At 46.2% G+C, this 25691-nt stretch overlaps 4 protein-coding genes, 1 long non-coding RNA gene and 1 other non-coding gene across 20 annotated transcripts in view; 3 read left to right on the top strand and 3 right to left on the bottom strand.

Annotated features, from left to right (window-relative positions):
• LOC143016224 (A-type potassium channel modulatory protein DPP6-like) overlaps positions 1-8356 on the top strand; it is a 52373-nt gene extending 44017 nt beyond the window's left edge. Inside the window, exons 11-26 of the mRNA XM_076170468.1 lie at positions 169-292; positions 382-420; positions 2235-2342; positions 2496-2587; positions 3150-3197; positions 3284-3402; positions 3819-3866; positions 3951-4049; positions 4298-4367; positions 4786-4980; positions 5067-5121; positions 5559-5658; positions 6182-6240; positions 6401-6473; positions 6564-6637; positions 6839-8356. Coding sequence (XP_076026583.1) covers positions 169-292; positions 382-420; positions 2235-2342; positions 2496-2587; positions 3150-3197; positions 3284-3402; positions 3819-3866; positions 3951-4049; positions 4298-4367; positions 4786-4980; positions 5067-5121; positions 5559-5658; positions 6182-6240; positions 6401-6473; positions 6564-6637; positions 6839-6988 — 1453 coding nt within the window. The 3' untranslated portion in view covers positions 6989-8356. The remainder of the gene's footprint in view (positions 1-168; positions 293-381; positions 421-2234; positions 2343-2495; positions 2588-3149; positions 3198-3283; positions 3403-3818; positions 3867-3950; positions 4050-4297; positions 4368-4785; positions 4981-5066; positions 5122-5558; positions 5659-6181; positions 6241-6400; positions 6474-6563; positions 6638-6838) is intronic.
• Positions 18-3950, bottom strand: LOC143016232 (uncharacterized). 4 transcript variants are annotated; one of them, XR_012965496.1, is made up of 5 exons: positions 3798-3950; positions 2772-2875; positions 2490-2674; positions 2103-2390; positions 18-1641 (listed from the first exon to the last, which is right to left on the bottom strand). It is a non-coding gene; the product is annotated as an uncharacterized LOC143016232 (long non-coding RNA). The 4 variants fall into 4 exon arrangements; XR_012965497.1 differs by lacking the exon at positions 3798-3950 and having other exon boundaries at positions 18-939; positions 1498-1641; positions 2772-3399; XR_012965498.1 differs by lacking the exon at positions 3798-3950 and adding an exon at positions 3071-3398.
• Positions 2082-2163, bottom strand: trnas-uga (transfer RNA serine (anticodon UGA)). Its single transcript has one exon. It is a non-coding gene; the product is annotated as a tRNA-Ser (tRNA).
• Positions 6825-12998, bottom strand: ggh (gamma-glutamyl hydrolase (conjugase, folylpolygammaglutamyl hydrolase)). 5 transcript variants are annotated; one of them, XM_076170469.1, is made up of 10 exons: positions 12483-12998; positions 11673-11778; positions 11525-11575; positions 10938-11022; positions 10628-10766; positions 10353-10459; positions 10174-10264; positions 9955-10089; positions 9357-9525; positions 6825-6958 (listed from the first exon to the last, which is right to left on the bottom strand). In XM_076170469.1, exons 1-9 carry the CDS (start codon positions 12583-12585, stop codon positions 9398-9400), a joined length of 945 nt encoding a protein of 314 aa, XP_076026584.1. In that variant the 5' UTR covers positions 12586-12998; the 3' UTR covers positions 6825-6958; positions 9357-9397. The 5 variants fall into 5 exon arrangements, with proteins under 5 accessions (XP_076026584.1, XP_076026587.1, XP_076026588.1 ...); XM_076170472.1 differs by lacking the exon at positions 12483-12998 and adding an exon at positions 11930-12074; XM_076170470.1 differs by lacking the exon at positions 6825-6958 and adding an exon at positions 7287-7405.
• A 588-nt stretch (positions 12999-13586) lies between these two features.
• Positions 13587-25691, top strand: part of LOC143016221 (uncharacterized) — a 93790-nt gene continuing 81685 nt past the window's right edge. For 5 of the 8 annotated variants that reach the window (XM_076170450.1, XM_076170447.1, XM_076170453.1 and 2 more), the window contains exons 1-5: positions 13587-13655; positions 14217-14318; positions 15109-15222; positions 15752-15865; positions 16448-16561. In XM_076170450.1, the coding sequence (XP_076026565.1) occupies positions 14227-14318; positions 15109-15222; positions 15752-15865; positions 16448-16561 (434 nt within the window). In that variant the 5' untranslated portion in view covers positions 13587-13655; positions 14217-14226. The remainder of the gene's footprint in view (positions 13656-14216; positions 14319-15108; positions 15223-15751; positions 15866-16447; positions 16562-25691) is intronic. The other 3 variants (XM_076170449.1, XM_076170456.1, XM_076170455.1) reach the window with 3 other exon arrangements.
• LOC143016227 (neoverrucotoxin subunit alpha-like) lies at positions 20339-22717 on the top strand (the record flags this gene model as incomplete). Its single annotated transcript, XM_076170475.1, has 3 exons — positions 20339-20649; positions 20790-20836; positions 21541-22717. Coding segments are annotated over 3 exons (912 nt in total), but the record flags the coding sequence as incomplete, so codon positions are not given.

The following is a 25691-nucleotide window of genomic DNA, read 5'->3' as shown; positions in this document are numbered from 1 at the left end:
TCCTCCTTCTTCCTCCACATTCAGGCCATTACATAACCGTTTCATTTTCTTTCATGGACGAAATTCAAATGATTCTTTCTCGCTTCATTACTTTTTTTAAATTCTAATCTAATCAACCATTCGTTCATACAGAGTCCCTTCTTATTGAGTAATGCTTGTGTTTTTCAGTGAGTACTATGTAACCATGGTGAAATGGGCCACGACCACCAAACTGGCCATCAACTGGCTGAACAGAGCCCAAAACATCTCAATCCTCACATTGTGTGAGGCCACCACGGGAGTGTGCACAAAGGTGTGTGTGTGTGTGTGTGTGTGTGTGTGTGTGTGTGTGTGTGTGAGACTTAGTGACTCTGACTGAAAGCTTTCATCTGCTCTTTCCAGAAACACGAGGATGAAAGTGAAGGATGGCTGCACAGGCAGGTCAGCACTGTTGAATTGTCTTTGTTATAATTTAACCTAAAGTAGTTCTGTATTTTTACTTTCATGGCATTTGCTTTGATTTGTAACCTAAAACCTGCACTGGGCTAAATTTAGGTGTGAAAATGTTGACGTTTCTAACAAAACTGCAACAACAAATGAAGTGCTTCTGTTTCATTATGGATTCCAGATATAAATCTTGAAGAAATGCTTGGGGAAAAAAAACCCCATCTAATAATAGAAATGAATTTCCTGAAAAAAATGGGCTGTGATTGCAGTTGCTAAAACTTTTTGCCAAATGCTGAAGAAAGTGTCTGATTGAAGAGTGAAGGCCCAAAAAATGGGCAATTTGGGGGATAGATGCCTTGCTCGAGGGCACCTAGGCGATGTCCAGGAGATGCGCTGGCATCCCTCAAGCTACCAGTCCATCGTCCATTTTTGTGGTCTTCCTGAGACTCGAACCGGTGATCCTTCGGCTCCCAGCAAAGTCCCTCTGTCCCCAACATCTGGTCCATGTATACACTGTCGTTTTGGGAAATTGGACCAAAAAATTAATTTGCCCTAAACTTACAGAAAATAACCCCCATGTCCTGTAGATGCTGAGGTTTTAATTTCTAGAGCTCTAGCTCTTAAATTCGCCAAGATATGGGCTTTTTAGGAAAAACAAACAATTTGGTCCATGTATACACTCTTGTTTTGGGAAATTGGACCAAAAATTTAATTTGGGCTTTTCACAAAAGAAATGTCCTGCACTGTCTTACACAAACGTATGCATTACAGAGGGGCAGCCCACATCTCAGACAAAAAAGGAGGTTGAGAGCTTAAATGGCACACACAGCATCCAGAGGGCCAGATGATCAATGGGTGTGAGTTTGGAGCAAATTTAATTTTTGGTCCAATATTTAAAAGAGGTAAGGCTATTCTAGGTTTTTATCTTTCCTAGGCTAAGATATTGGATGTACCCCCAAATTTGAGCCATGTATAGCCTTACCTTTTTGGAATATTGGACCAAAGAGAGAAAGAATGGGAAAAGAGGGCAAAAAAGAACAATCAAACAAGAAAAGAAAGTGGTTGCTGTACCTGGTGCGAGAACCTTCTGATTACAACATAACTGCTCCTCCAGGGTCTGCAACTCTCACAGCAATAAATGAATGACGCAGATACATGTTGGGGATGTGGTGGGCTGGAGCTCTGGTGCAGATGAGGGCAGGATGGGGAGAAAACCTAAGAAAACCTGTGTTAAATACTTAGCATCTTTACATTTCCGCGTTTAAATTTAGGCGTAAAGCCTGAATTTAAAACTTTGTGACATTTTTGTGTCATGTCTTTTGGCTAAACTGTCATCTTTGGATATAACATTACGATCATTTGGCAGATGCTTTTATCCAAAGCGAATTACATTGCATTACTTCGCAGAGGGGGGAGCAATTGAGGGTTCGGTGCCTTGCTCAGGGGCACCTCGGCAGGGACTCGAACCGGCGACCCTCCGGTTCCCAAGCGGAAGCTCTACCCACTGAGCTACTGCCTTCCATATTTGAGGGGTTGTAGTTTCTGATTGAGAAGATACCACAGACATTTTATAACCTGATACAGATTAAGATTCTCTCCTTTGTCAATTAAACCAAGCTAATCCACCTTTATGAACACAGTACACAAGAAGTAATCGCTGCGAGCAGGGTTCGCACCTGCGCGGGAAGATCCCATCGGATTTCAAGTCCAACGCCTTAACCACTCGGCCATCGCAGCTCCGTTGCACAAAGTTCTAGTCTCACGTCGGTTCATTGTAGTCATGTAATTCAAACGATTTCCTCCTCCAGAACGAGAGGCCGCTGTTTTCCAAAGACGGACTGAAGTTGTTCTTCACTCGGGCGATTCCTCAGGGAGGCCGGGGGAAGTTCTTCCATATCTCCATGTCCATCTCGCAGGTACGCCCAGGATTGTTTCACTCACGTTTACGTCATAAAGGTTTCAGGCTGAAACCAGAATCACATCTTTATATGAATACTTCTGCAGTAGTGTGTGGTATTGACTCCTCATTACATCATACAATTATTTGATGAATTTGCTCCCACCTCCAGCCTAACACCAGCACCGACACACTCCAGTCCATCACGTCTGGAGACTGGGACGTTACCGAAGTCCTGGCCTACAACGAGGACAGCCAGCTGATGTGAGTGCGTTGTGTGGAATATGTGATGTCATCGCGTCAGAGTGGGATTGGCTTTGTTTAGGTGGTCTTCAAAAAGTCCAAATTCTACTGTAGGATGTAAATAATGAAACTGTTTGGTTAAATTGATTCAGAGTTATTAAACTTTGTGAAATAATGGACGTCTTGAGAGAGTAGCCTGTCTCACCTCACTCGCACTCCGAGCTGCTGGGTGCGACGCATTCTCACGTGCTCGCTCATGAAGTCTGACAAACGAGAATGAGGCGTCCCTCTCTCACCACAGGTTCGCGACTGTGGGGGGAAAAAAGCAAACGAGAAAGAACTGAATGAGACAGAACGAGGGAAACGGCAAATAGAATGACAGAACAAGTAAAAAGAAAGGAGGAATAGCAGAACGACAGAAGTAGAATAAATCTGGCAAAAAAGAGAGAAGGAAGGAGAAGTTTGCTGCCCTCTGGTGTTGTGTTACTGTTGTGTTACTGTCACTTGTTTACTGCTACATTTATGTTGCAAACGGCCAACTGCCGTGCTGGGTTTGTGTCATTCTGGTTCCGGTTGTTCACAGATACTTCCTGAGCACTGAAGACGATCCGAAGCGAAGGCATCTGTACAGGTAAAGTCCCGCTTTTCTCCCTGCGTGTCGTTTGGATGAGAGCGGAGAAGGAATGTGTAATCTGTCTCCTCTTCCTGTTCCTGCAGCGCGGACACGGTCGGCCCGTTCAACCGCCGCTGCCTGTCATGTGACTTTTCCGACAGCTGCGGTTACGTCACGGGCTCCTTCTGCCACAACATGAGCTACTTCCTCCTCCACTGCCAAGGTACCAGCCGGTAACGCTGCATGTTTGTCTCCCGCTGTGGATTCGACTCCCGCTCCTCTCCATCTTATCTTACCTCTTACGTCTTAATCACAGCTGATTCAACGGGACAATCACCTCAAAGCCTCACCGCCAGCGCTCGCCACGGTCCTCTGCCGTGTCCCCAATTTGCTCAGAGCATCAATCACTTTGTTTTACTGTGTAGTGAGGTTTTAGGGCCGAGCGTCGGGGTTTGGTCTCCATTTGTGACCCAGATACTGTAAAGCTACTTCAGTGTTACAGAAAAATCAAATAAGGACACCCCAGATGGATTCTTTGCCCCTGGCTCACCTAAGAAAAGAAACTGTAGGTGAACCAAGGGCTGCCGATGCTGTTAAAAAGATTCAAATGTTTCAAACCTTCTCTGGTTCTCTCCTCAGGCCCTGACGTCCCGTTTGTTGCGGTGTACAACACAGAGGACAGAGAGAGTGAGTATTAGACCGGCCAGACTCTGAGGCGGGAGGAGTCGGTTCTCTGGTTGATCATGTGCGTTATTCCTCCTCTGATCACAGAAACACACGAGCTGGAGACCAATGAGAACCTGAGGATGACCCTGGACTCCATGCAGATGCCCATCGTGGAATACAAGGAGATCAACATGGAAGACTACAGTAAGATCAGATCAGAGGAGACCAGACTGCAGTTTCTACACTTTTCTACCTTTCTGGGACTTTTCCCAAACTAAGTCAAGCAACATTTGCTGTATAGTGAGCAGCCGCTTCACACACTGACCTAGACTGAACTCCGCTGCTTAGGTAAACGTGTGTTTGTGTTTAGGTGCAGCATTAGAGCAGGGCAGCTGTAGTTTATGTTGTTAGTTGTGGTTGATCATTTGTCTCATACGTTGTCCGTGTTCCAGCCTTGTCGCTGCAGATCCTTAAACCCGCCGGCTTTGTGGAGACGTCACACTACCCGCTGCTCCTGCTTGTGTACGTACGACACACACTCTCTCACACACACACACACACTGCTGCCTCGTGTTTACACTTCACTCCAAATGAAATGAGGACGTGTGCGTCAGAGGAGGCGGAGCTTAAATCTGCCTTATTAATCAAACGCTGGGCTTTGTCCTCCACTCTGGCTGCATCATGACTGTACTGGGAAGGAGGACGCTCTTCCTCTTTCATTAGCATTTCCTGCCTTCTCTCTGGTATTTCCTCTGCATTTTGAAGGACATGAGCTCACAGTCGGAGTGTTTGTACAGTCGAGGTTCCTCAGACTAAGTGTTGCTAAGTTGTAGAAAAATGATAGAAACAGAATGTGATTGATGTCGTTATCTGCATGTATTTGCTTATAAACCTCCTCATTGCATTGCCTTGTGTGTTCTGTGCTGGTGTGTGTGTGCAGTGATGGGACCCCTGGTGGCCAGCTGGTGTCAGAACACTTTGAGCTGGACTGGTCCACGGTGCTGGTCAGCAGCTTCGGGGCCATCGTGGCGCGCTGCGACGGCAGAGGCAGCGGCTTCCAGGGCACCAACCTGCTGCACAGGATCCAGAAGAAGCTGGGCCTGTTTGAGGAACAGGACCAGCAGGAGGCCATCAGGTACCGACCCACACGGCTCCTTGATTGACAGGAGACACATTATTTAGTTTGTTTGTTTCTTAATAACTGATGTTCGTCTTTTGCAGTGTCATTTCCAAGGAACCTTACATTGACAAAAGCAGAATAGGAGCTTTTGGAAAGGTAGGCATTTACTCAATAGACTTCCCTCAAGCCAGCCTGGATGTGTTACATGTTACATGCATGTTACGTGTTGTATGTTAAGGTGCAGTTAGTCACAAACTCAACAAACAAATCTTACCTGAGACAGAGCGTTTTGGATGTGCAAAGTTCCATGAATTCAGGCAGCGAGAGAGAGAGGGGAAGGGGGTGAGACAGAGAGAGGGGGGGTGAGACAGAGTCCTGGTCCAGCAGCAGTAGTCCAGTTAGTGAGTTGGGGTGTAAGCGTGGCTGGATGAGGTCCTGGGACATCTGAGGGTCAACACACTCAACGACTTTCTTCTACTGGAGAACTGCCAGAGAGAGAGAGGAGAGGGAGAGAGAGGAGAGGGAGAGAGAGAGAGGGGGAGAGAGAGTCTGAAACACGGCACACATCTGTCTGCACCTCTGTCCCGTCTCAGGTGTATGGAGGCTACGTGACCAGCATGCTGCTCAGCACTGAGGAATCCCCCGTAAAATGTGGAGCCGTTGCCTCGCCCATCACCGACTTTGAATTATACGGTAAGTGTGTGTGTGTGTGTGTGTGTGTGTGTGGTGAATGTGAAATAGGCTCAGGCTCCAAACTGTGCTTCCAGAGAGGACAAGACAAATGTACAGATGAAAGGCAGGTTGGCTGTGTGTGTGTGTGTGTGTGTGTGTGTGTGTGTGTGTGTGTGTGTGTGTGTGTGTGTGTGTGTGTGTGTGTGTGTGTGTGTGTGTGTGTGTGTGTGTGTGTGTGTGTGTGTGTGTGTGTGTGTGTGTGATGTGGCCAATATAGTCTAAATGTGGTTAACTACACCTCAGCTAGTAAGTGTGTATGTAGGAAGATGAAGGGCGAGAGAGAGAGAGAGAGAGAGAGCGCTGAGTCAGAAAAGTGCAAAAGAAGGCGTTGTCATGGTGTGACTGACCTCACCTCACTTTGCCTGAGGCTGCATGACAGAAGGCTTCAGTCTGGACGAGGCGCCGGTGAAGAGGGAGCAATGTTAGAATCAAGGGAAGAAGAAGAAAATACACTGTTAAAAGAAAAACCTGTTTTCCTTTCCAGCCTCTGCATTTTCAGAGAGATACCTGGGACTGCCGAAACCCGATCCCAGGGCTTACACGGTGAGCTTCCTCTTCATCTGAAGGGCTTCTAAACGAGGGCACCAATCGATCAAACAGAAGCTGCCACAGGGGGGCGGCGTTGCACTGAGTTACAGGAGTTCTGCAGGTTGAGACTGTGGGCTCAATCTCCCCTCACCTGATCTCGTTTGTTGCTCCTCAGATGGCAAACCTGGCCCACAGAGCGTCTCAGTTTACAGACAAGAAGTTTCTCATCATCCATCCCACAGCTGATGGTAGGAAAGCACCAGCGCCCGGTCGTTCCCTCCAGCTTCCTGTCACGCGTTGTGTCTCACACTCTGGTGTGTTTGCTTGTGTTTTCACAGAGAAAGTGCATTTCCAACACACGGCCAAATTCATTGCTCAGCTCATAAATGAAAAGGCAAACTACACCTTACAGGTAAGAGGATTCAATCAGTCTGTCTGGATGAGAGGTGAGACAAGATACACAGCTGCCATTTAAGACCAGACAGCCACATGTCACTGTCTAGAGTGGAGTAGACCAGCCTGCAGAGTCCAGGCCGTCCTGTGTCCTCTAATGAAGTCTTGGTGTACAGGTTAGGGCTGACAGCTGATTGAAACTCACTTGTTGGTGTTGCAGATCTACCCGGACGAAGGCCACTTCATCCACAGCGAGGCGACCAGGCAGCACCTCAGCCAATCCCTGGTGAACTTCTTTGAGGAGTGCTTCAGGCTACCAGACCGGGTGTTTGAGGAGACGCTGGAGGAGGAGAGCGAAGACGAGGGTTAACCAGGCGGCCTGCAGTCCCACATCCGCCCACTGATCAACTCAGCCCACATCCACTTTGAACCCCCTCCCCCCGCCCGTCCAAGCACAAGTGGCCTCCAGCTGTCCCCCCCCCCCCCCCCACCCCCCCTGCATCGTTTCGGTTCGACTCCCCGCATGCCAAACCCTGGACTGCCTTTCCAGCAGAGGAAAAATCCACGCCTCCTTTTCCCCCTTCGCCCCGACAACTCTACTCCCTCCTGTCCAAATCCATACCTCCCTCTGGAGAGACAAGCGAGACCAACGACCTGAAATACATTTGGGGGGAAAATGTCGAAGCGGGACGGATTTACGAGGAAGCCGTCTTCTTTTCACGGACCGGCTCCTCCAAACGTAGCGGAGAAGGAAAGTGTCGGCTCCCACACAAAACTTTCAGAAAAACTGCAAGAAGGAAAACTTTATAGCACACACACTTGTGAAATTGTATATTAATGAAAAAACAGAGGCCTGGTGGACGACGCTGGGAAGCCGGGGCATTCTGGAGCGATGTAACAGCTAATGTTACCATTTTTAAAAGTTGTGAAGAACTCTCCATGTTGGACTGTGGTTGTGTGTGTTGTTCTTTACAGTATATATAATAGCACACAAAGCATTCAGCCTGGCTCTTACTGATGTTTTTGTTTGTTGGTATCATCTCGTAGCTGCATTTTATATATTTCTGTGACGCTGACTAAACGTTCCAGCGGGTTTGTGAGAGATGGAACGCCGTCTCCCATTTCTTATGCTTTTTCTCGTGATCTGTTACTTTACGCCGCTTTTGTCAAATAACCCTGGAGGACTTATTTTAGTCACTGTGCCTTATTTTGAAAGACAAACCTCCTGCTGCGCTCATGAACAACATCGCGGCGTATTTGTGAGGTTGCCCAGACACACAGGCGAGGAAAACAAGCGCACCACGTCCTGTAGCCAGAGTGCAGCTTCACACCGGATCTCCCTTCCCCCACCCCCCCTATCTATGGACCCAGATAAGGCGCTGAAGGCCATCACATGACAGTTAGTGACACACAGTGTGATGTAAACCCAAACAGAGTCTCTTCGGCTTCAGGACGCCCACAAACGATTTTGCTTATCTGCATAGAACACCGGCAGCGTCTGGCAGTGAACCAGTGGAGTTAAGGTCCGTGTTGTAGGGGGAGGGGCCTCGTGTTGACAGCTGGACTCGGTCACGGTTGAAAGGATCGTGGCTGCAAGAAATGTCTCTAACTTTCTGAGGAAAGGCTTGATTTACATACAAATTGACACGAGAGCTCAAAACACCAAAATTGAACATTTAGCATTTGTGTTACGTGAGAGCAGAATTGTGACCTGAAATACCCTCGATTGAGAACCGAGGAGCCCCCTGAAAAAGAGTCCAAGCGCCAGTGACAGTGGCTCAAGTAGCCAGTAAACACCAAACGGTTAACTTCGTGGACTGACACTTGATTCTGAAGTTGAGCGTTGGGATGAAGGAGTCCTCTGGGCTACGAACCAACGAGTGAACATGTACAGTATTTGCATGCATCAATGTCCATTATAAGATGTCCATGAATGGTGAGTGTGTCTGCAGAGCACAGGAGCCACTCTCAGCGCCAAGCAGAGATCAGGGGAGGAAGAAAGAAGCGTTTAGTGTTTCCTGCTGAAGTTATTTATTTGTAAATAAGAGGTAATATGGAGTTGGTTTGCAACAAAAGTGTCGTACATTTCATACAAACTGTTACATTTAAGGCACGAGTCTAAGTTGTCATTTCATTTGTTTTCATACGTTTTCTTTGGACGCTCATCTCCGTTCTGTTTCGGTGCATGTTACCAGAAGTTTTGACATCTTGAATGTTTCTTACTGGATCGCATTATTACATTTCCAGTAGTGTTGTGATTGCGAGCGCAGTCTGGTCAGCTTGATGTGTAAATGTTACTCCAATATCATTTGATTCAGAAGAAGAAGAATTATCTGAGTGTTATTTGTGCATAAAAGCATTTTGGAACTCACACCTGACTTTGTTTGTTTTCTTTCTGCGCTCTGGTTGCGACCGCTTGAACTGAGATGAGAGCAGACTTTAGAATCGCCCACGGCAACAGTCACTAAGTGAAGGTGTAGGTTATCCTCTTACTGAGGCCAGAGACACCATTCTTCTCAAATGGAACAGAAACACCAGACAGATTTTTAGCGCCGGTCAGGTTTTGTTGATTTCCTGTTTGGCGTTTGATTGCTTTGTAATCATGGCTGCAGGTTTGCTAAACACAACACTGAGATCTAAACTTGGTCTCCAATGTGAAGAATCTCAAACCCCTAAGATCCAAACGCCGCCCCACCTCCGGCGTCTGAGTGACAAACGTTTAAGAAGAAAAGTCCCACCTGCCGACCGGAGCTTAGAGTTCAGCGACACCGTCTCGTCTTCAGAAGAGATAGATTTGCTCAAAGGCGCTGCGGTGGTTGTTCTTCCCGGTGTAGACAGGATTGTAGTTGTAGATCAGTGCCTTCTCCTCGTCTTCCTCACTGTCAAATCTGTGAAGGCTCTTTCTGGCTGTAAGCACAGAAACCACAACAAAAACAAGAAATGACACAAAGACCAAACTTTCTGATCATTTCTATTCGGCACCTACGATTACTTTTCAACGATTAATCTACAGATTATTTTTTCCGATTAGTCGATTATATATTATCGATTATCGATTATATTTATTACGCAATATAGCAATTATTTTTCACAAAATAAATATCAAAGTTATATCATTATTATTTTCTTCAATCATCTTCTCTTAAAAACAAAGAAATGCAACAAAAATGTTGCGATGCATTATTCCACAACTAGCCACACTTTGACTGATAATCTCCGTTTTATGAATCCTCTTCCTCCTGACCTGCACTTCAACACTCCTTCTCTCCACTCTGTTACATTATCCTCCAACAAAGTGGAGAGAAGGCAGAGAACAAACAACTGAAAGGCACAAACCTTCACTGACAAAGAAGTGGGCCATGTAGGAGGAGGTCTTTACGGCAGACGGAGTGTGTGGAATGAAGGTCCTGGTCCACTCAAATGCATTTTTCTCCGGGTGCCACTGCGTTGCATAAATGGGATAATGGTAGGCTGCAGAGAGGGGAGGAGACAGGAAGCATTACTGATCCAGTTGGTGCTCATGGATATTTGGCTTTGAGTGACAGTGAGTCGTACCTTCCAGTGTAGAAACAAACTCTGTTTCTCCATCTGTGCTTGTGGAAAGAACTTTGTAAAACTTCTTCAGTTCCTGGTCTGTGTTGAAAGTCTGAAACAGTCAGATTGGAGGTTTGTTGGACGGCACACAGCACTTCAGACTGATAAACACTGTGGTAAAGTTCATCTGAATGCTTGACCTCTATTCCCAGACTCCACTTGTGGACGTTTGCTGTCAGCGGCTCAGATGCCAGAGCTTCCAGAAGTTCAGCAGGGAAACCTTGAAACATCCTGCTGGCTTTGGTTTCTGGAAGAGAAACATCAGAGTAAGCTCAAGGCCCAACGCTCCAACTATGGCTTCACGTCTCCATGAAGATCTGATGGCATCAGGTTCATGTAAGTTCACCTGTTTGCATTATCCAATCATCAAAGAGGATCAATAAGAATAAAGTCACTCTAATGGAACGGAACAAACCATTAGTGAAGATCAGAGGGAGCGCCACGCCGCTGGTGTTGGTTGAAGACAGAACCACCGTCCCACTGGTGAGGTAGGCCAGCTGTTCAAATCCAAGACAGGTTCCCCACACTGGGAAGTAGTCGCCTCTCTGGTTGGCCTGAGAGGTCACACACACACACACACACACACACACACACACACACACACACACACACACACACACACACACACACACACACACACACACACACACACGCAGGCTGGTTCAGTATGAAACTCAACCCAACATTAAAACAGCAGATTCTGATGATTACAGTCCCACAAGTACCTCAATAGCAAGTTCATAGAAGATTCTGGCAGCCTTGGCATAAGCAGACGAGATGATGCTGAGCGACCCACCTGGGTAAAGGATCCTGTCACACAAACAATCAGCACACACACTTACTCATTACATTACGGTCATTTAGCAGACGCTGTTATCCAAAGCGACTTACAATAAGTGTGTTCAACAAAGGTAGATAAAAGAACTTCAGGTCACAAGACAAGAGCTTCAGGTCACAACACTCCCAACAGAAACCTTTAGCTTCTATCTTTGTGCTACAGAAGAAAGGACAACATGGATCCATAAGGGTCCATTCAGGGAAATACACACCTGAAGAGAAGCACAAACATCCTCACAATGACACAACTTACAGAAGGATCAGTGACCAAGTTTGGACCTGAAAGACTTGAGAATCATTTGAAGGAGTTCCAAGTAGGACCACAGCCAGTAATTCCTGCAATTGTGTCCAAACATGGATTCTGTCCATTTCTGTTTGTTATGGTCTGATCTTACACACCTTAATGTGACTCATAGTCCAATAACTAGCACACAACAACAACAACAACAACAAATTTGGAGGGAAATAAGTTTACCCATTAATGGAGCTGAAGACTGACTTGTACTCCTCCGCTGTCTGGTTGATCCTGCAGAACAGAAGAATATGTTTAGCAGTCAAACTAAACTAACAGTGAAGAGTTATTGGACAAAGACGTGACGAGATGAACGTGAAAACATTCTCACAGGACAGGAACAACTCTGGCCCCCGCTGACTCCACAAACTTGACATAAGAAGCAGCGATGTACGAACTCAGACTCAGCCGAGGGTTCATTTCCTGAGCCAGAACACCTTAGAAGAGAGAAACAAAGATAACCTCCACATGTTTCAGTGAGTTGGAGGGGCAGCTGCCATGATAGCTAAGTGGGGATCTTAACACTTTGCGTTAGCTTGAGCCGCGTGTTTGTGCCTTCAAAATTAAATAATGAACTTTTTCTTTTACCAATAATCGGACTGTCGTTTCTCTGCGCAGAAGAAACAAACAGCAAACACGAAACGAACGTGGCAAACTCCAACAACATGACGCTTGACTGGAACAAACTTCACCCGGAAAGACGACAAACACAAAACTACTGCTAAGCTAGTGAGAACAGGTATAGCACTTCCGCCGGGTTACTTCACAATAAAAGCACATTATTTACATTACATTTAGAGTCCTACTCACACCAAGTTAAATCAAACAATACTACGAATATACGTATAAATTCTTTCTTTTTTTAAAGACCACCACAGACACCTGTGTATTTATATGTATCAACCATTAGACCTGCACAGAGAGAAGAACAGAAGATGAAATCTGCAGGTCACTGGAGTTCATCCAAACATGCAGAGATCAAGGTACAAGCAGCTAAATGACCGGGCCACAACTTGTCACTCTGACTCAGACCCAGCAGCTTGCAGCACTATTCCAGCCCCCAAAAGAGAAACATGACAAGGTAACATTTGGATGAAGGAAGAGAGAGAAGCAGAAGAGAGAGGGACACAAAGAATCTTACAGCACTGCGTTGCAAACTTTGATGGCCCCGTCGGAGAGAAGCGTGTACGTGGCCTGAACACACTTTCCTTTTTCAAATACAGCAGGAAGTTTCTGAATTTCATACCAGGTTCCTGTGTACTAGAGACGGAAATCACAAGTTATAGGTGAGCCTCTGGAAATCATTGATTAATCCACCCAGTCAATAACAACATTTGCTTTTCCAACCTGACTGATAAAAAGTGGAATTTCTCCCAAACTGGAACATTTTCAAGGAAGTAGCAGAAAAGTACAGCATCAAAGAAACTCCTCCTCCGTTTACCTCTGCACCTCACAGATGAACAGAAGCATCATTTCCCTTTACCTGTGTGATGTCAAAGTCCCTCTGGACAGACGGACCAGGACATTTCCCCAGGTGGACAGACAGACCGACCATCAGCAGCTGCAGCAGCCAGGAGAAGCAGGAGCAGGACCTTCACACCAAATGAACCTTTGAGGGAAGATCTTGTTGTATGTGCTGCATGTGCGCTGTATTACTGAATGGAACAGACCAACAGGACCTGGAATGTCTCCATATCCATGTCGCCAGCAAAAACCCTCACAAAAACATCTTAGCACCTTAGAACAGAGGAGTTCAAGTTAGAGAAGAGCACATGACAACCTTTAACACTCTGGACGCCATCGCTTCACGAAGAGTATGAGACTGGACTGGACTGGACTGACACACACACACACACACACACACATGCGCATTAGGACTTTTTTCAATCATTGATTATTACTTATAAATCAGGTTCAACAGAAAAAAAACACACATGTGAATTCTTTCCACTAGATACAGCTAAGCGACTAACACACACACAGACACGCACGCACACACTCCAACACCCACAGGCACACACACACACACAAAGATACACACACAAAAACTCACACACACAGGCACAAGGACACACACACATTGAATTACGAGACCAAATAAGGCCACAGAGACCTCTCCCTGTACATCAGGACTTTATTTCTATTATTATTTATCTCTTTTACTGGTTGAAATGAAGTGCAACAGTACAACCTCTCCACTAGATGGTGCTAAGCGCCTCTCTCTCTCTCACACACGCACACGGATGTACTGTCAAAACAGAAAGTGAAACTTTGGTTCACATGAGGATCACAGCCAAGGAAGACGTGACGCAGCGTGAGTTTGAGTTTGATTCGATGATTATAAGGATCATACTTTGTTTTTCATACGTATATATAGGAGTGTGTGTGTTTGTGTGTGTGTGTGTGTGTGTGTGTGTGTGTGTGTGTGTGTGTGCTTTAATGCTCCCTCTGGTTTCATGTGTATTGTAGAGGTTCTGTATTTGTTGTCTTTATACCAGGGGGGGGGGACCTTTGTCGCGGACCATTTTGATGTTGCCATGTTGCTTAATTTCGGGCGCGCTTTGAAATTTGCGGAGCGATCTGCCGGTCGCGGACAAAACCTTTGTTGGGGGGCCCGAATTGCGGCCGGGCGGGCCTGATCGCCGGATCCACTCGCGGGCCGGACCAAACGGTCTCGGAGATTCCCCACCCCTGCTTTATACACTGGAGGGAGAGAGAGAGAAAGACAGAGCGAGAGGGAGAAAGAGGGAGGGCCGGACCAAATCCTACTTTATACACTCCTGCACATTGTTGTGTCTCTGTATTAAAGCTGATATACAAATAAAGCGTAATCGTTATTGTGCGTGTGTGTGTATGTGTGTTTCCCTTTCTGTAGTGTGGCGAAGATGAGTGATTATGGTGATGAAGATAACAACCTGAACAACAAGCGCGAAAGACCTCCAGACTTCAGTCATGAACTTGGAGCCTCACACAAAAAGTAAGAGGGGGGGGAGCACAGAGAGAGAGACAGAAAATATCTGATGTGTCTGTATCAAAACACAAACTTCCTGTATTTAGCCTTTAGCTCCTGTTAGCTGAGGGCGTTTTACTTCCTTTCACTTCCCTTTCAACATAAAAGAGTGAATCCTTCATAAGGGTGTAGATGAGTTTATCTGAAGTGACACACTGAACAGAAATGGACCAACAAACCACTGAACACATTTAAAGACACACACACACACACACACACACACACACACACACACACACACACACACACACACACACACACACACACACACACAGCATGGTAACTTGGGGGTCAGCCTTATGTTCCCTCAGCCCAATGGTCCCACAGCCCTATGTTCCCTCATTTCTAAGATTTTTTTCAAAATTAGGCCCTATGTTCCCTCAGCCCTATGTTCCCTCATTTCTAAGATTGTTTTCAAAATTAGGCCCTATGTTCCCTCATTTCTAAGGGTTAGGGTTAGGGTTAGAGTTAGGGTTAGAGAACATAGGGCTGAGGGAAGATAGGGCCTAATTTTGACAAAAATCTTAGAAATGAGGGAACATAGGGCCTAATTTTGAAAACAATCTTAAAAATGAGGGAACATAGGGCTGAGGGAACATATGGCCTAATTTTGAAAACAATCTTAGAAATGAGGGAACATAAGGCTGTGGGACCATTGGGCTGAGGGAACATAGGGCTGTGGGAACATAGGCTGAGGGAACATAGGGTAACTTGTCCGCTTCAATCCTCTGTTGTGTTGTCAATGCTGCGTTTATAGAGTTCACCAGCAGAGAGCAGACTCTCCTGTACCCAGCTGTGTGTCCATCAAGAGCCACTGGTCCATAGATCATCCTCCTGACTTCAGTGATGGACAGAAGCCTGCTAAAGAAAGGTCAGAGGTTAAATCAGATCACTCTGATATCATCAGTGTAGTTTTGTCTCAAGTCACTCAGAGAGAGAGGGAGGGAGGGAGGGGGAGAGAGAGAGAGAGAGAGAGAGAGAGAGAGAGACAGAGAGACAGACAGAGAGAGACACAGAGAGAGAGAGAGAGAGAGAGAGGGAGGTAGAGAGGGAGAGGGAGGGAGAGAGGGAGGGAGAGAGAGAGAGAAACTGAGGGCAGAGACAGAGACAGAGACAGAGAGACAGAAAATATCTGATGTAATGTCTTCTGTATCAAAACACAAACTTCCTGTATTTAGCCTTTAGCTCCTGTTAGCTGAGGGCGTTATACTTCCATTTACTTCCCTTTCAACATAAAAGAGTGAATCCTTCATAAGGGTGTAGATGAGTTTAACTGGAGTCACACACACACACACACACACACACACACACACACACACACACACACACACACACACTCACACAGCATGGTAACTTGTCTGCTTCAATCCTCTGTTGTGTTGTCAATGCTGTGTTTATAGAGTTCACCAGCAGAGGGCAGACTCTCCTGTACCCAGCTGTGTGTCCATGAAGAGTGACTGGTCCATAGATCATCCTCCTGACTTCAGTGATGGACAGAAGTCTGCTGAAGAAAGGTCAGAGGTTAAATCAGATCACTGTGATATCATCAGTGTCGTTTTTTTCTCAAGTCACTCAGCGAGAGAGAGAGAGAGAGAGAGAGAGAGAGGGAGAGGGAGGGAGGGAGGGAGATGAAAGGAGAAAAACAGAGGGGGGAGAGAGAGAGAGAGAGGGGGGGGGAGGGAGAGGGAGGGAGATAGACAGACAGAGAGAAAGGGGAGATGGAGGGAGGTAGAAACAGAGGATGGAGAAAGAGAAGATGGAGAGAGGGAGACAGAGAAAGAGAGAGAAACAGGGATACACATAGGGGGAGAGAGACAGAAAATATCCGATGTAATGTCGTCTGTATCAAATCACAAACTTCCTGTATTTAGCCTTTAGCTCCTGTTAGCTGAGGGCATTTTACTTCCTTTTACTTCCCTTTCAACATAAAAGAGTGAATCCTTCATAAGGGTGTAGATGAGTTTAACTGGAGTCACACACACACACACAAACACACACACACACACACACACACACACACACACCGAACACACACACACAGCATGGTAACTTATCTGCTTCAATCCTCTGTTGTGTTGTCAATGCTGTGTTTATAGAGTTCACCAGCAGAGGGCAGACTCTCCTGTACCCAGCTGTGAGTCCATGAAGAGCCACTGGTCCATAGATCATCCTCCTGACTTCAGTGATAGACAGAAGTCTGCTGAAGAAAGGTCAGAGGTTAAACCAGATCACTGTGATATCATCAGTGTAGTTTTGTCTCAAGTCATTCAGAGAGAGAGAGAGAGAGAGCGATCCTGTGATGCTCTGAGCTGCTTTGAGGGACCAGCAGACAGCAACGTTTCCTGATGTCTTAAACAAACAGACAGACATCACCATGACAACCTGTGTCTGTGTGTGTTTGCAGACTTCATGTTTCCTGATTTCTCCACAGAGTTCACCTGAAGAAGTCAGAGGTTTCCAGTGGTGTGTGTGTCCAGCAGCATCCAGCAGACCTGGACTCCATATTTACGGTGTGTAAATGTCCAGGCTCCGCCCACTTCCATATGGACGATGTCACCGGGTGGAGAATCTATTCCATAGAGAGATAAGAGATGTTTGACCAGAGCACTTGGTTCATTTAGTTTGACCAGTGAGAGTTCACTGGGAACCTAGTGTGAAGCATCACAACTGTTGCTATGGTTACCTGCATCTTCATCAAGCAGGAGGATTAGAACGCTGGTCAGCTGCGTGTTGTCAACATATAGACTGTAAACACACACCTGACAGCCAATCAGGAAGCAGGATCTTCTGTCCCCCTGCTATAAACTCACGTCTGACTCTTTCAGCTGCTGGAGGAGAACATTGTCAGGTTTGTGAAGGACGAGCTGAAGAGCGTCCAGAAGGTTCTGACCGCAGACTACCCACAATGCTTAGAGAGGCCGAGCGAGGACCCAGAGCAGAGGAGCAACAGAGAGGCGTTGGTGAAGCTCACAGTGAACTTCCTGAGGAGAATGAAGCAGGAGGAGCTGGCTGACTCTCTGCACAGCAGTAAGACCATTGAACAGCTTGAACATGATAAGGAAAGAGGAAACAGGACTAAAGCTTCACACTTACACTTAGAGCAGCTAATCACTCTCCTGCACAAAGAGACTGTGTTCACCTCCTGTTTATCAGCACTTTAGTCACATTCAAAGGCTCACCAACAGAAGTGTGTTTTTAGTGGGGATTTAAAGATCACAAGAGAGTTTGTCTCTTTGACTGGGGCAGGAAGTGGATTCCAAAGAAAAGGAGATCTGCTCTTGGTTGTTGGGATAGTGAGCAGGCCTGCTGAGATCTTAGAACAGGTGCAGGAACATCAGGGGTTAGAAGGTTAGAAGGTGTTCTATTATACTGCTCTAGTCACAAAGCTTTCTACTCCTAAATGCTTTTTTACTCTCTCTCTCTTTTCTTCTCCATGTTTCCCTCCTCTGACTGTTGTCTCTTCATCAGGAAGTTTTGGTCCACCCATAACACTCCAACGTAAACTGAAGTCTAAGCTGAAGCAGAAGTTCCAGAGTGTGTGTGAGGGGGTCGCTAAAGCAGGAAAGCAAACCCCTCTGAATGAGATCTACACAGAGCTCTACATCACAGAGGGAGGGGCTGGAGGGGTCAACCATGAACATGAGGTCACACACATTGAAGCAGCATCCAGGAAAGCACAGAGAGCAGAAACAACAATCAGATATGAAGACATCTTTAAAGCCTCACCTGGAAGAGATCAGCCAATCAGAACTCTGATGACAAAGGGTGTGGCTGGCATCGGGAAAACCCTCTTAACACAGAAGTTCACTCTGGACTGGGCTGAAGGCAAAGCCCACCAGAACATCCAGCTCACATTTCCATTCACCTTCAGAGAGCTGAATGTGCTGAGAGGGAGAAAGTTCAGCTTGGTGGAGCTTCTTCATCACTTCTTCACTGAAACCAAAGAAGCAGGAATCTTCAGCTTTGAAGACTTCCGGGTCATCTTCATCCTGGACGGTCTGGATGAGTGTCGACTTCCTCTGGACTTCCACAAAGGTGAGATCCTGACCGATGTTACAGAGTCCACCTCAGTGGATGTTCTGCTGACAAACCTCATCAGGGGGAACCTGCTTCCATCTGCTGCCCTCTGGATCACCACAAGACCTGCAGCAGCCAATCAGATCCCTGCTGAGAGCGTGGACATGGTGACAGAGGTCAGAGGGTTCACTGACCCTCAGAAGGAGGAGTACTTCAGGAAGAGACTCAGAGATGAGGAGCAGGCCAACAGCATCATCTCCCACATCAAGACCTCACGAAGCCTCCACATCATGTGCCACATTCCAGTCTTCTGCTGGATCACTGCCACAGTTCTGGAGGACATGATGAAGACCAGAGAGAGAGGAGAGCTGCCCAAGACCCTGACTGAGATGTACATCCACTTCCTGGTGGTTCAGACCAAAGTGAAGAACATCAAGTATGATGGAGGAGCAGAGACAGATCCACTCTGGAATACAGAGAGCAGGAAGATGATGGAGTCTCTGGGAAAACTGGCTTTTGATCAGCTGCAGAAAGGAAACCTGATCTTCTATGAGTCAGACCTGACAGAGTGTGGCATGGACATCACAGCAGCCTCAGTGTACTCAGGAGTGTTCACACAGGTCTTTAAAGAGGAGAGGGGACTGTACCAGGACCAGGTGTTCTGCTTCATCCATCTGAGCGTCCAGGAGTTTCTGGCTGCTCTTTATGTCCATCTGACATTCATCAACTCTGGAGTCAACCTGCTCGGCCCAACCTCTCGGTCACTAACAAGTCTCCACCAGAGTGCTGTGGACGAGGCCTTACAGAGTCCAAATGGACACCTGGACTTGTTTCTTCGTTTCCTTTTGGGCCTTTCACTGCAGACCAATAAGACTCTCTTAAAGGGTCTCCTGATAGAGACAGGAAGGAGCTCAGAGACCAACCAGAAAACAGTCCAGTACATCAAGAAGAAGATCAATCAGAAGGTCTCTGCAGAGAGAAGCATCAATCTGTTCCACTGTCTGAGTGAGCTGAAGGATCTTTCTCTAGTGAAGGAGATCCAAGAGTACCTGAGGTCAGGACATCTCTCCACAGCCACACTGTCTCCTGCTCAGTGGTCTGCTCTGGTCTTCATCTTACTGTCATCAGAGAAAGGTCTGGATGTGTTTGACCTGAAGAAATACTCTGCTTCAGAGGAGGCTCTTCTCAGTCTGCTGCCAGTGGTCAAAGCCTCCAGGAAAACTCTGTAAGTGTGGAGACACACAAAGATTTGGATCATTTTAGGGAACAGAAATAAAATGTTCAACTTTTCATTTTCAGGCTGAGTGGCTGTAATCTGTCAGAGAGAAGCTGTGAAGCTCTGTCCTCAGTCCTCTGCTCCCAGTCCTCCAGTCTGAGAGACCTGGACCTGAGTAACAATGACCTGCAGGACTCAGGAGTGAAGCTGCTGTCTGCTGGACTGGAGAGTCCTCACTGTCGGCTGGAGACTCTCAGGTCAGGACTCTGCTCTTTGTGTCAGTGACCATTTAAATGTTCCTGCTAAAGAAGTCCTGATGCAAACATCACTGAGACCTTTCTGTTTCCTGGAGGAGATTTGAGCTCCAGTCTGCTCCATGATTGACCAAACTCCCATTCACACAATCTCTCTCTCTCTGTCTGTCTGTCTGTCTCTCTCTCTCTCTCTCTCTCTCTCTCTCTCTCTCTCCCCCCCTCTCTCTCTCTCTCTCTCTCTCTCTCTCTCTCTCTCTCTCTCTCTGTGTTTCTGTCTCTCTGTCTCCCCTTTTCATTCCCCCCTCTCTTCCCCTTTTCTCTCCATCTCTCTCCCCCCTCTCTCTCACTCGCTCTCCCTCCCACCCCCCCCCCCTCTCTCTCTCTCTCTCTCTATTTCTGTCTCTCTCTCTCTCTCTCTCTCTCTCTCTCTCTGTGTTTCTGTCTCTCTGTCTCCCCTTTTCTCTCCCCCCTCTCTTCCCCCCTCTCTACCTCGCTCCCCCCCCCCCCCCCCCCCCCCTCTCTCTCTCTCTCTCTCTCATTCGCTCTCCCTCTCTCCCCCCCCCTTTCTCTTTCTCTGTCTCTCTCTATCTCTCTCTCTCTCTCTCTCTCCCCCCCCCCCTCTCTCTCTCTCTCTCAGGCTGTCAGGTTGTATGATCACACAGGAAGGCTGTGCTTCTCTGGCCTCAGCTCTGAGCTCCAACCCCTCCAGTCTGAGAGAGCTGGACCTGAGCTACAACCATCCAGGAGAGACAGGAGAGAAGCTGCTGTCTGCTGGAGTGAAGAGTCCAGGCTGGAGACTGGACACTCTCAGGTAAGGACACAACTACAGAGTGGACACTCAGGTGTGGACAGACTCCCTGTGGGTTGAAGGGAAAAACTCTGTCTCCAAATCAATAATCAATAACATGCTTCTGTGTGTGTGTGTGTGTGTGTGTGTGTGTGTTCCTGCAGGATGGATCATGGTGGACAGCAGAGGATCAAAGCTGGTGTGAGGAAATGTAAGTTTGATGTGACTTTGATTCCTCAGACCAAAGCTCTGGAATCTATCTTGTGCCAGATCCAAATAATGCAGAGATACTTTAGTGCAGTGGTTCCCAAACTTTTTCTGCAGCACCCCCTTTAGTAGATAAGAATATTTCCTTGTCTTTGCACTAATGACAGCTTCATCCCCACATCTTCTCAGTGACTGCTGTGGGCTCGCTTTGTGCTGCAGATCTTTTCTAATCGGGGTTGCAGCTGTCAGACTGACACTCTTAGTTCAGTTTCAATGTCCAGCTTCCACCTGGATTTGGTTTGGATTGAGGCTCACATAGGTAGGATGTGGCAGAAGGAAGGAGTGTGGCCATGGCTCTCCTACCTAGCAGAGGGGAATCGCTCATTCTCCTGCTGCCATACCAAGAAGCTGTTCATCATAATTATGACTTAAATCCCTCACAACTGGGCTTCTTATGCTAAACTAGCGGCTAGCCAAGCTGACGACTCCCATGTGTCGGCTGATGAGCACAAATGGTGAAGGGGCACCGATAAGAAAAAACAACAACAACAACCAGTAGTTGAGTATTTAGATATCAAAGGTGTGTCAGTAGAAAGTGACAGTGAGTCAGAGGACAAAGTGCAGTAGTGAATAAATGAGTGAATAATAAAGGCAGCAGCTGTGTTTGATGATAAACTGCTGCTGTTTGTGTCTTTTTCTGTCCATCAGATGTTTGTGAACTGGAACTGGACCCAAACACAGTGAGCAGAAAACTCAAACTGTCTGACAACAACAGGAATGTGAGAGATTTTGAAAAGGAGCAGCCACATCCTGATCATCCAGAGAGGTTTGATGGTCTCAGGCCTCAGCTGCTGTGTAGAACTGGTCTGACTGGTCGTTGTTACTGGGAGGTGGAGTGGGAAGGAGAAGTTCATATATCAGTGAGTTACAGAGGAATCAGGAGGAAAGGAGAGGGAACAGACAGCGAGTTTGGAGGAAATAATCAGTCCTGGAGTCTGACCTGCTCTGATCGTCATGGTTACTTTGTCAGTCACAATAACATAGTCACGTCCCTCAGTGTCCCTGTGCCCTCCTCTTTCCCTCACAGAGTAGGAGTGTATCTGGACTGTCCTGCTGGCACTCTGTCCTTCTACAGCGTCTCTGACACACTGATCCACCTCCACACCTTCACCACCACATTCACTCAACCTCTCTATGCTGGGTTTGGGTTCTGGGGGGTCAGGGAGTCACATGGTTCATCAGTGACTCTGTGTGATCTGTAGGACACACACACACACACTTTCTTTCTCACACACACTCACACTCGTACAAACTCACTCACGCACTATCTCTATCACACACACATACAAACACTTAACATATATATACACTCTGAAATGGCTAAATACTGGAAGTGTGTTCTCTCTCTCCCTCTCTGTCTCTCTGTGTCTCCCTCTCTCTCTGTCTCTGTCTCTCTCATCAAACCTGTGAAAAGGAAAGAATGAAAGTGTGGAGCAAGAAAGAAAGAATAAAGAGAATTTCTGAGTCCCTTTGAATTCTTTGGAGTCTAAAGTCATTCGGACACTTTGGGCTTTGATTTACGACTTGAAGCTGTTTTGATGATGATGTCATGTACAGCAAAGTGTTTAGCAGTAAAAATCTCTTCTTTCATCAGATTTGTTCTTGATGCTTTTTCTCTCCACAAACCACAAACTCAGCAAAAAGTCTGAGAATAGATTTGTTGCTCTTCAGACATATTTACAGATGGAGTTCAGATGTTTGACATGTTCTGCTGGATCCCGTCACAAATGAATCATCCTCATTTACTGACAGAGGCCTGAGGAGGAGGATGAAGATGAGGATGATGATGGTTTAGACCTCAGTAGAGAATCATTAGTGCAGAATATATTCAGCTAAAGAGATCAAATACAGAAATCGGCAACAATCAAACAGCTGTGCAGGACTAAATGTTGAATGAAGAGAGAGGGGGGAGACCAAGAGAGTAAGGGGGAGAGGGGAGTGAGAGAGAGAAAGACAGAGAGGGGAGGGAGAGGGAGGGTGGGGGAGAGAGGGAGGTGATGGGGGGCGGGGGGAGATGTTTCCTTCCTTGATGCTCAGTCACTTAGGAGCAGCTTTTTGTCTTTATATTGCCAAATATAGCAAATACTTTAGATGTTATAAGAAAATCTGTGCATCAAAAGTAAAAGCTGTGAGTGTGGGAGAAAATGTTCTATATCCATGACAATATTTGAATTATTATGTAAGTGAACCTTATGTTCTTGGCTTCCACTTATTTGTATGTAAGTGATCATTATTAGAAAGGAAGGACACAGTTTGTTCTTGGCATGATTGTTTTACCAGAATCATTCATCCATCATCAGAGAGGAAGAGACATTATGTCTTGGCAGGTCACTGTGACACGGTTACTAAGGTAACTGTGTGTATGTATCAATAACAAATCAAATGTGTTTAATTGATCAAATATAATCATCAATGATCAAGCATTTAATAATCAATCAAATGTGTTTTGTCAATCAAATCAAATCCTACAGTGTGTATGATGTGTGTGTCTTCACCTGTTACATATAAACCTGGAAATTGTTTAGGCTTCCATTGTGCCTGTTGTCGTACTCTCTGGCCTTGGGTCCGTAGAGGCGCCTGTGTATCTCTGTGCTGTGACTGGGAGTGGTGGACACCCAGAGGCGCCTCTGATGCTCTGGAACCATCCCACTTATTTACTTTTGCCCGTATAAGAAATCCTATCATGTATTGTATCTTGGTCTTTCTGTCTAACAACCAGAACTGACCCACTGCGGAGCAAAGGAATAAACTGATTCTTCTGTTTACTCCAGAGTCTTCTCTATTGTCTTGATGCCTAAGGTGAATTTCCACCACAGTAGCCAGGGTTAACAATAGAACAATGGAAAGGCAGCCACCCTGATACACTCTGATATAAAAAACATGTTTGATGTAGGAAGAAGTGCATGTATTCAGAGACGTGTGATGCATCTCTCCTGTATGACTGAATAAATGAAGAAACCTCAAACGTCTGCGCAAATTGATACATAGAATTATAATATATGAGCACTCGAGCCGAGACGCACGTCAGCAGGCAAAGAGCCGCAGGTTCTCCAGCCCTGGACTCAGTGTTGTTTCTGTGTTTCTGTTGGCGTAAATTGTCGTTCTAAAGCAGAGCTCCAGCTGTGACAGTCAGACTGGCCCTGATGGAGACAGACGCTGCTGACACACACACACACACACACACTGGAGTTCTGTGAACATGTTCAATATCATTTCAAATGTGTTAGAGATGCTGCAGCACTGAATGTAAGAGACACACAGTACCTGGAATGTCTTCACATCCACCACGCCAGCAGAGACCTCCACAGAACAATCTGCTGAAATAAGGATAAGGAAAACAGGATGATCTTAGCTCCTTAAGGCATACAGCAACTACACACAACTACACACTGTAGATCAAGAACCTTTGGTTTGGTGGAATATGTGATTATTAAAGTGACTCAAGAGAAAGTCAGCTTACACTGGACGACCTCAGGCGACCTCTTTGACCGCTGTCTGATGTCTGTTCTTCAGAGACGGAGACGTTTCACCGGAATTGACACTTTCACAAACTCAAGGGAATACGTCATGAAGCGCACCTCTACTCTCCCTGCGAGTGATTTGAGTGCTTCTCACACACACACACACACTCACACACACACACACACTTGGTTTGTGGTTGATCTGTAACATTTCCCAGCTGCTTCATGGTGACGTCTCCTTGAAATGCATCGGGGTTTAGAATGAAACAGCAGAAAGGTGTTTGTACATTTATCAGGAACAAAAGACACTTAAGACCAACACAGCTTCTTAAATGAAAAGTAAAATTTATTATTCCTGAACCACAAAATAGACTTCTTTGGTTGTACAAATACACTAGTTACAGTTTTGTATGAGCTCTAACACTCCACCCTCCGCTCAGCCCCCAAGAAAACAAGAGAAAGGAAAAGGAAAAAGAAAAAGAAAAGACAATGTTGAAAATGTGGAGAATCCCAGATTCTTAAGTGTGTAAGAATCTGATCTTACACACGTAAATGTGACTCATGGTCCAATAACTTAGCACACAACAAACTTGGACGGAAATACATTTACCCATTAATGGAGCTGAAGACTGACTTGTACTCCTCCGCTGTCTGGTTGATCCTGCAGAACAGAAGAATATGTTTAGCAGTCAAACTAAACTAACAGTGAAGTGTTATTGGACAAAGACGTGACGAGATGAACGTGAAAACATTCTCACAGGACAGGAACAACTCTGGCCCCCGCTGACTCCACAAACTTGACATAAGAAGCAGCGATGTACGAACTCAGACTCAGCCGAGGGTTCATTTCCTGAGCCAGAACACCTTAGAAGAGAGAAACAAAGATAACTTCCACATGTTTCAGTGAGTTGGAGGGGCAGCTGCCATGTTAGCTAAGTGGGGGATCTTAACACTTTGCGTTAGCTTGAGCCGCGTGTTTGTGCCTTCAAGATGAAATAATGAACTTTTTCTTTTACCAATAATCGGACTGTCGTTTCTCTGCGCAGAAGAAACAAACAGCAAACACGAAACGAACGTGGCAAACTTCAACAACATGACGCTTGACTGGAACAAACTTCACCCGGAAATACGACAAACACAAAACTACTGCTAAGCTAGTGAGAACAGGTGTAGCACTTCCGCCGGGTTACTTCACAATAAAAGCACATTATTTACACTACATTTAGAGTCCTACTCACACCAAGTTAAATCAAACAATACTACGAATATACGTATAATTTCTTTCTTTTTTTAAAGACCACAACAGACACCTGTGTATTTATATGTATCAACCATTAG

Source organism: Genypterus blacodes, unplaced genomic scaffold (assembly GCF_046128005.1).
Source record: "Genypterus blacodes isolate CSIRO-AG114 ecotype Tasmania unplaced genomic scaffold, CSIRO-AGI_Gbla_v1 ptg000218l_1, whole genome shotgun sequence".
Classification (NCBI taxonomy): Eukaryota; Metazoa; Chordata; class Actinopteri; order Ophidiiformes; family Ophidiidae; genus Genypterus; species Genypterus blacodes.
This window is presented reverse-complemented; position numbering and strand designations above follow the sequence as displayed.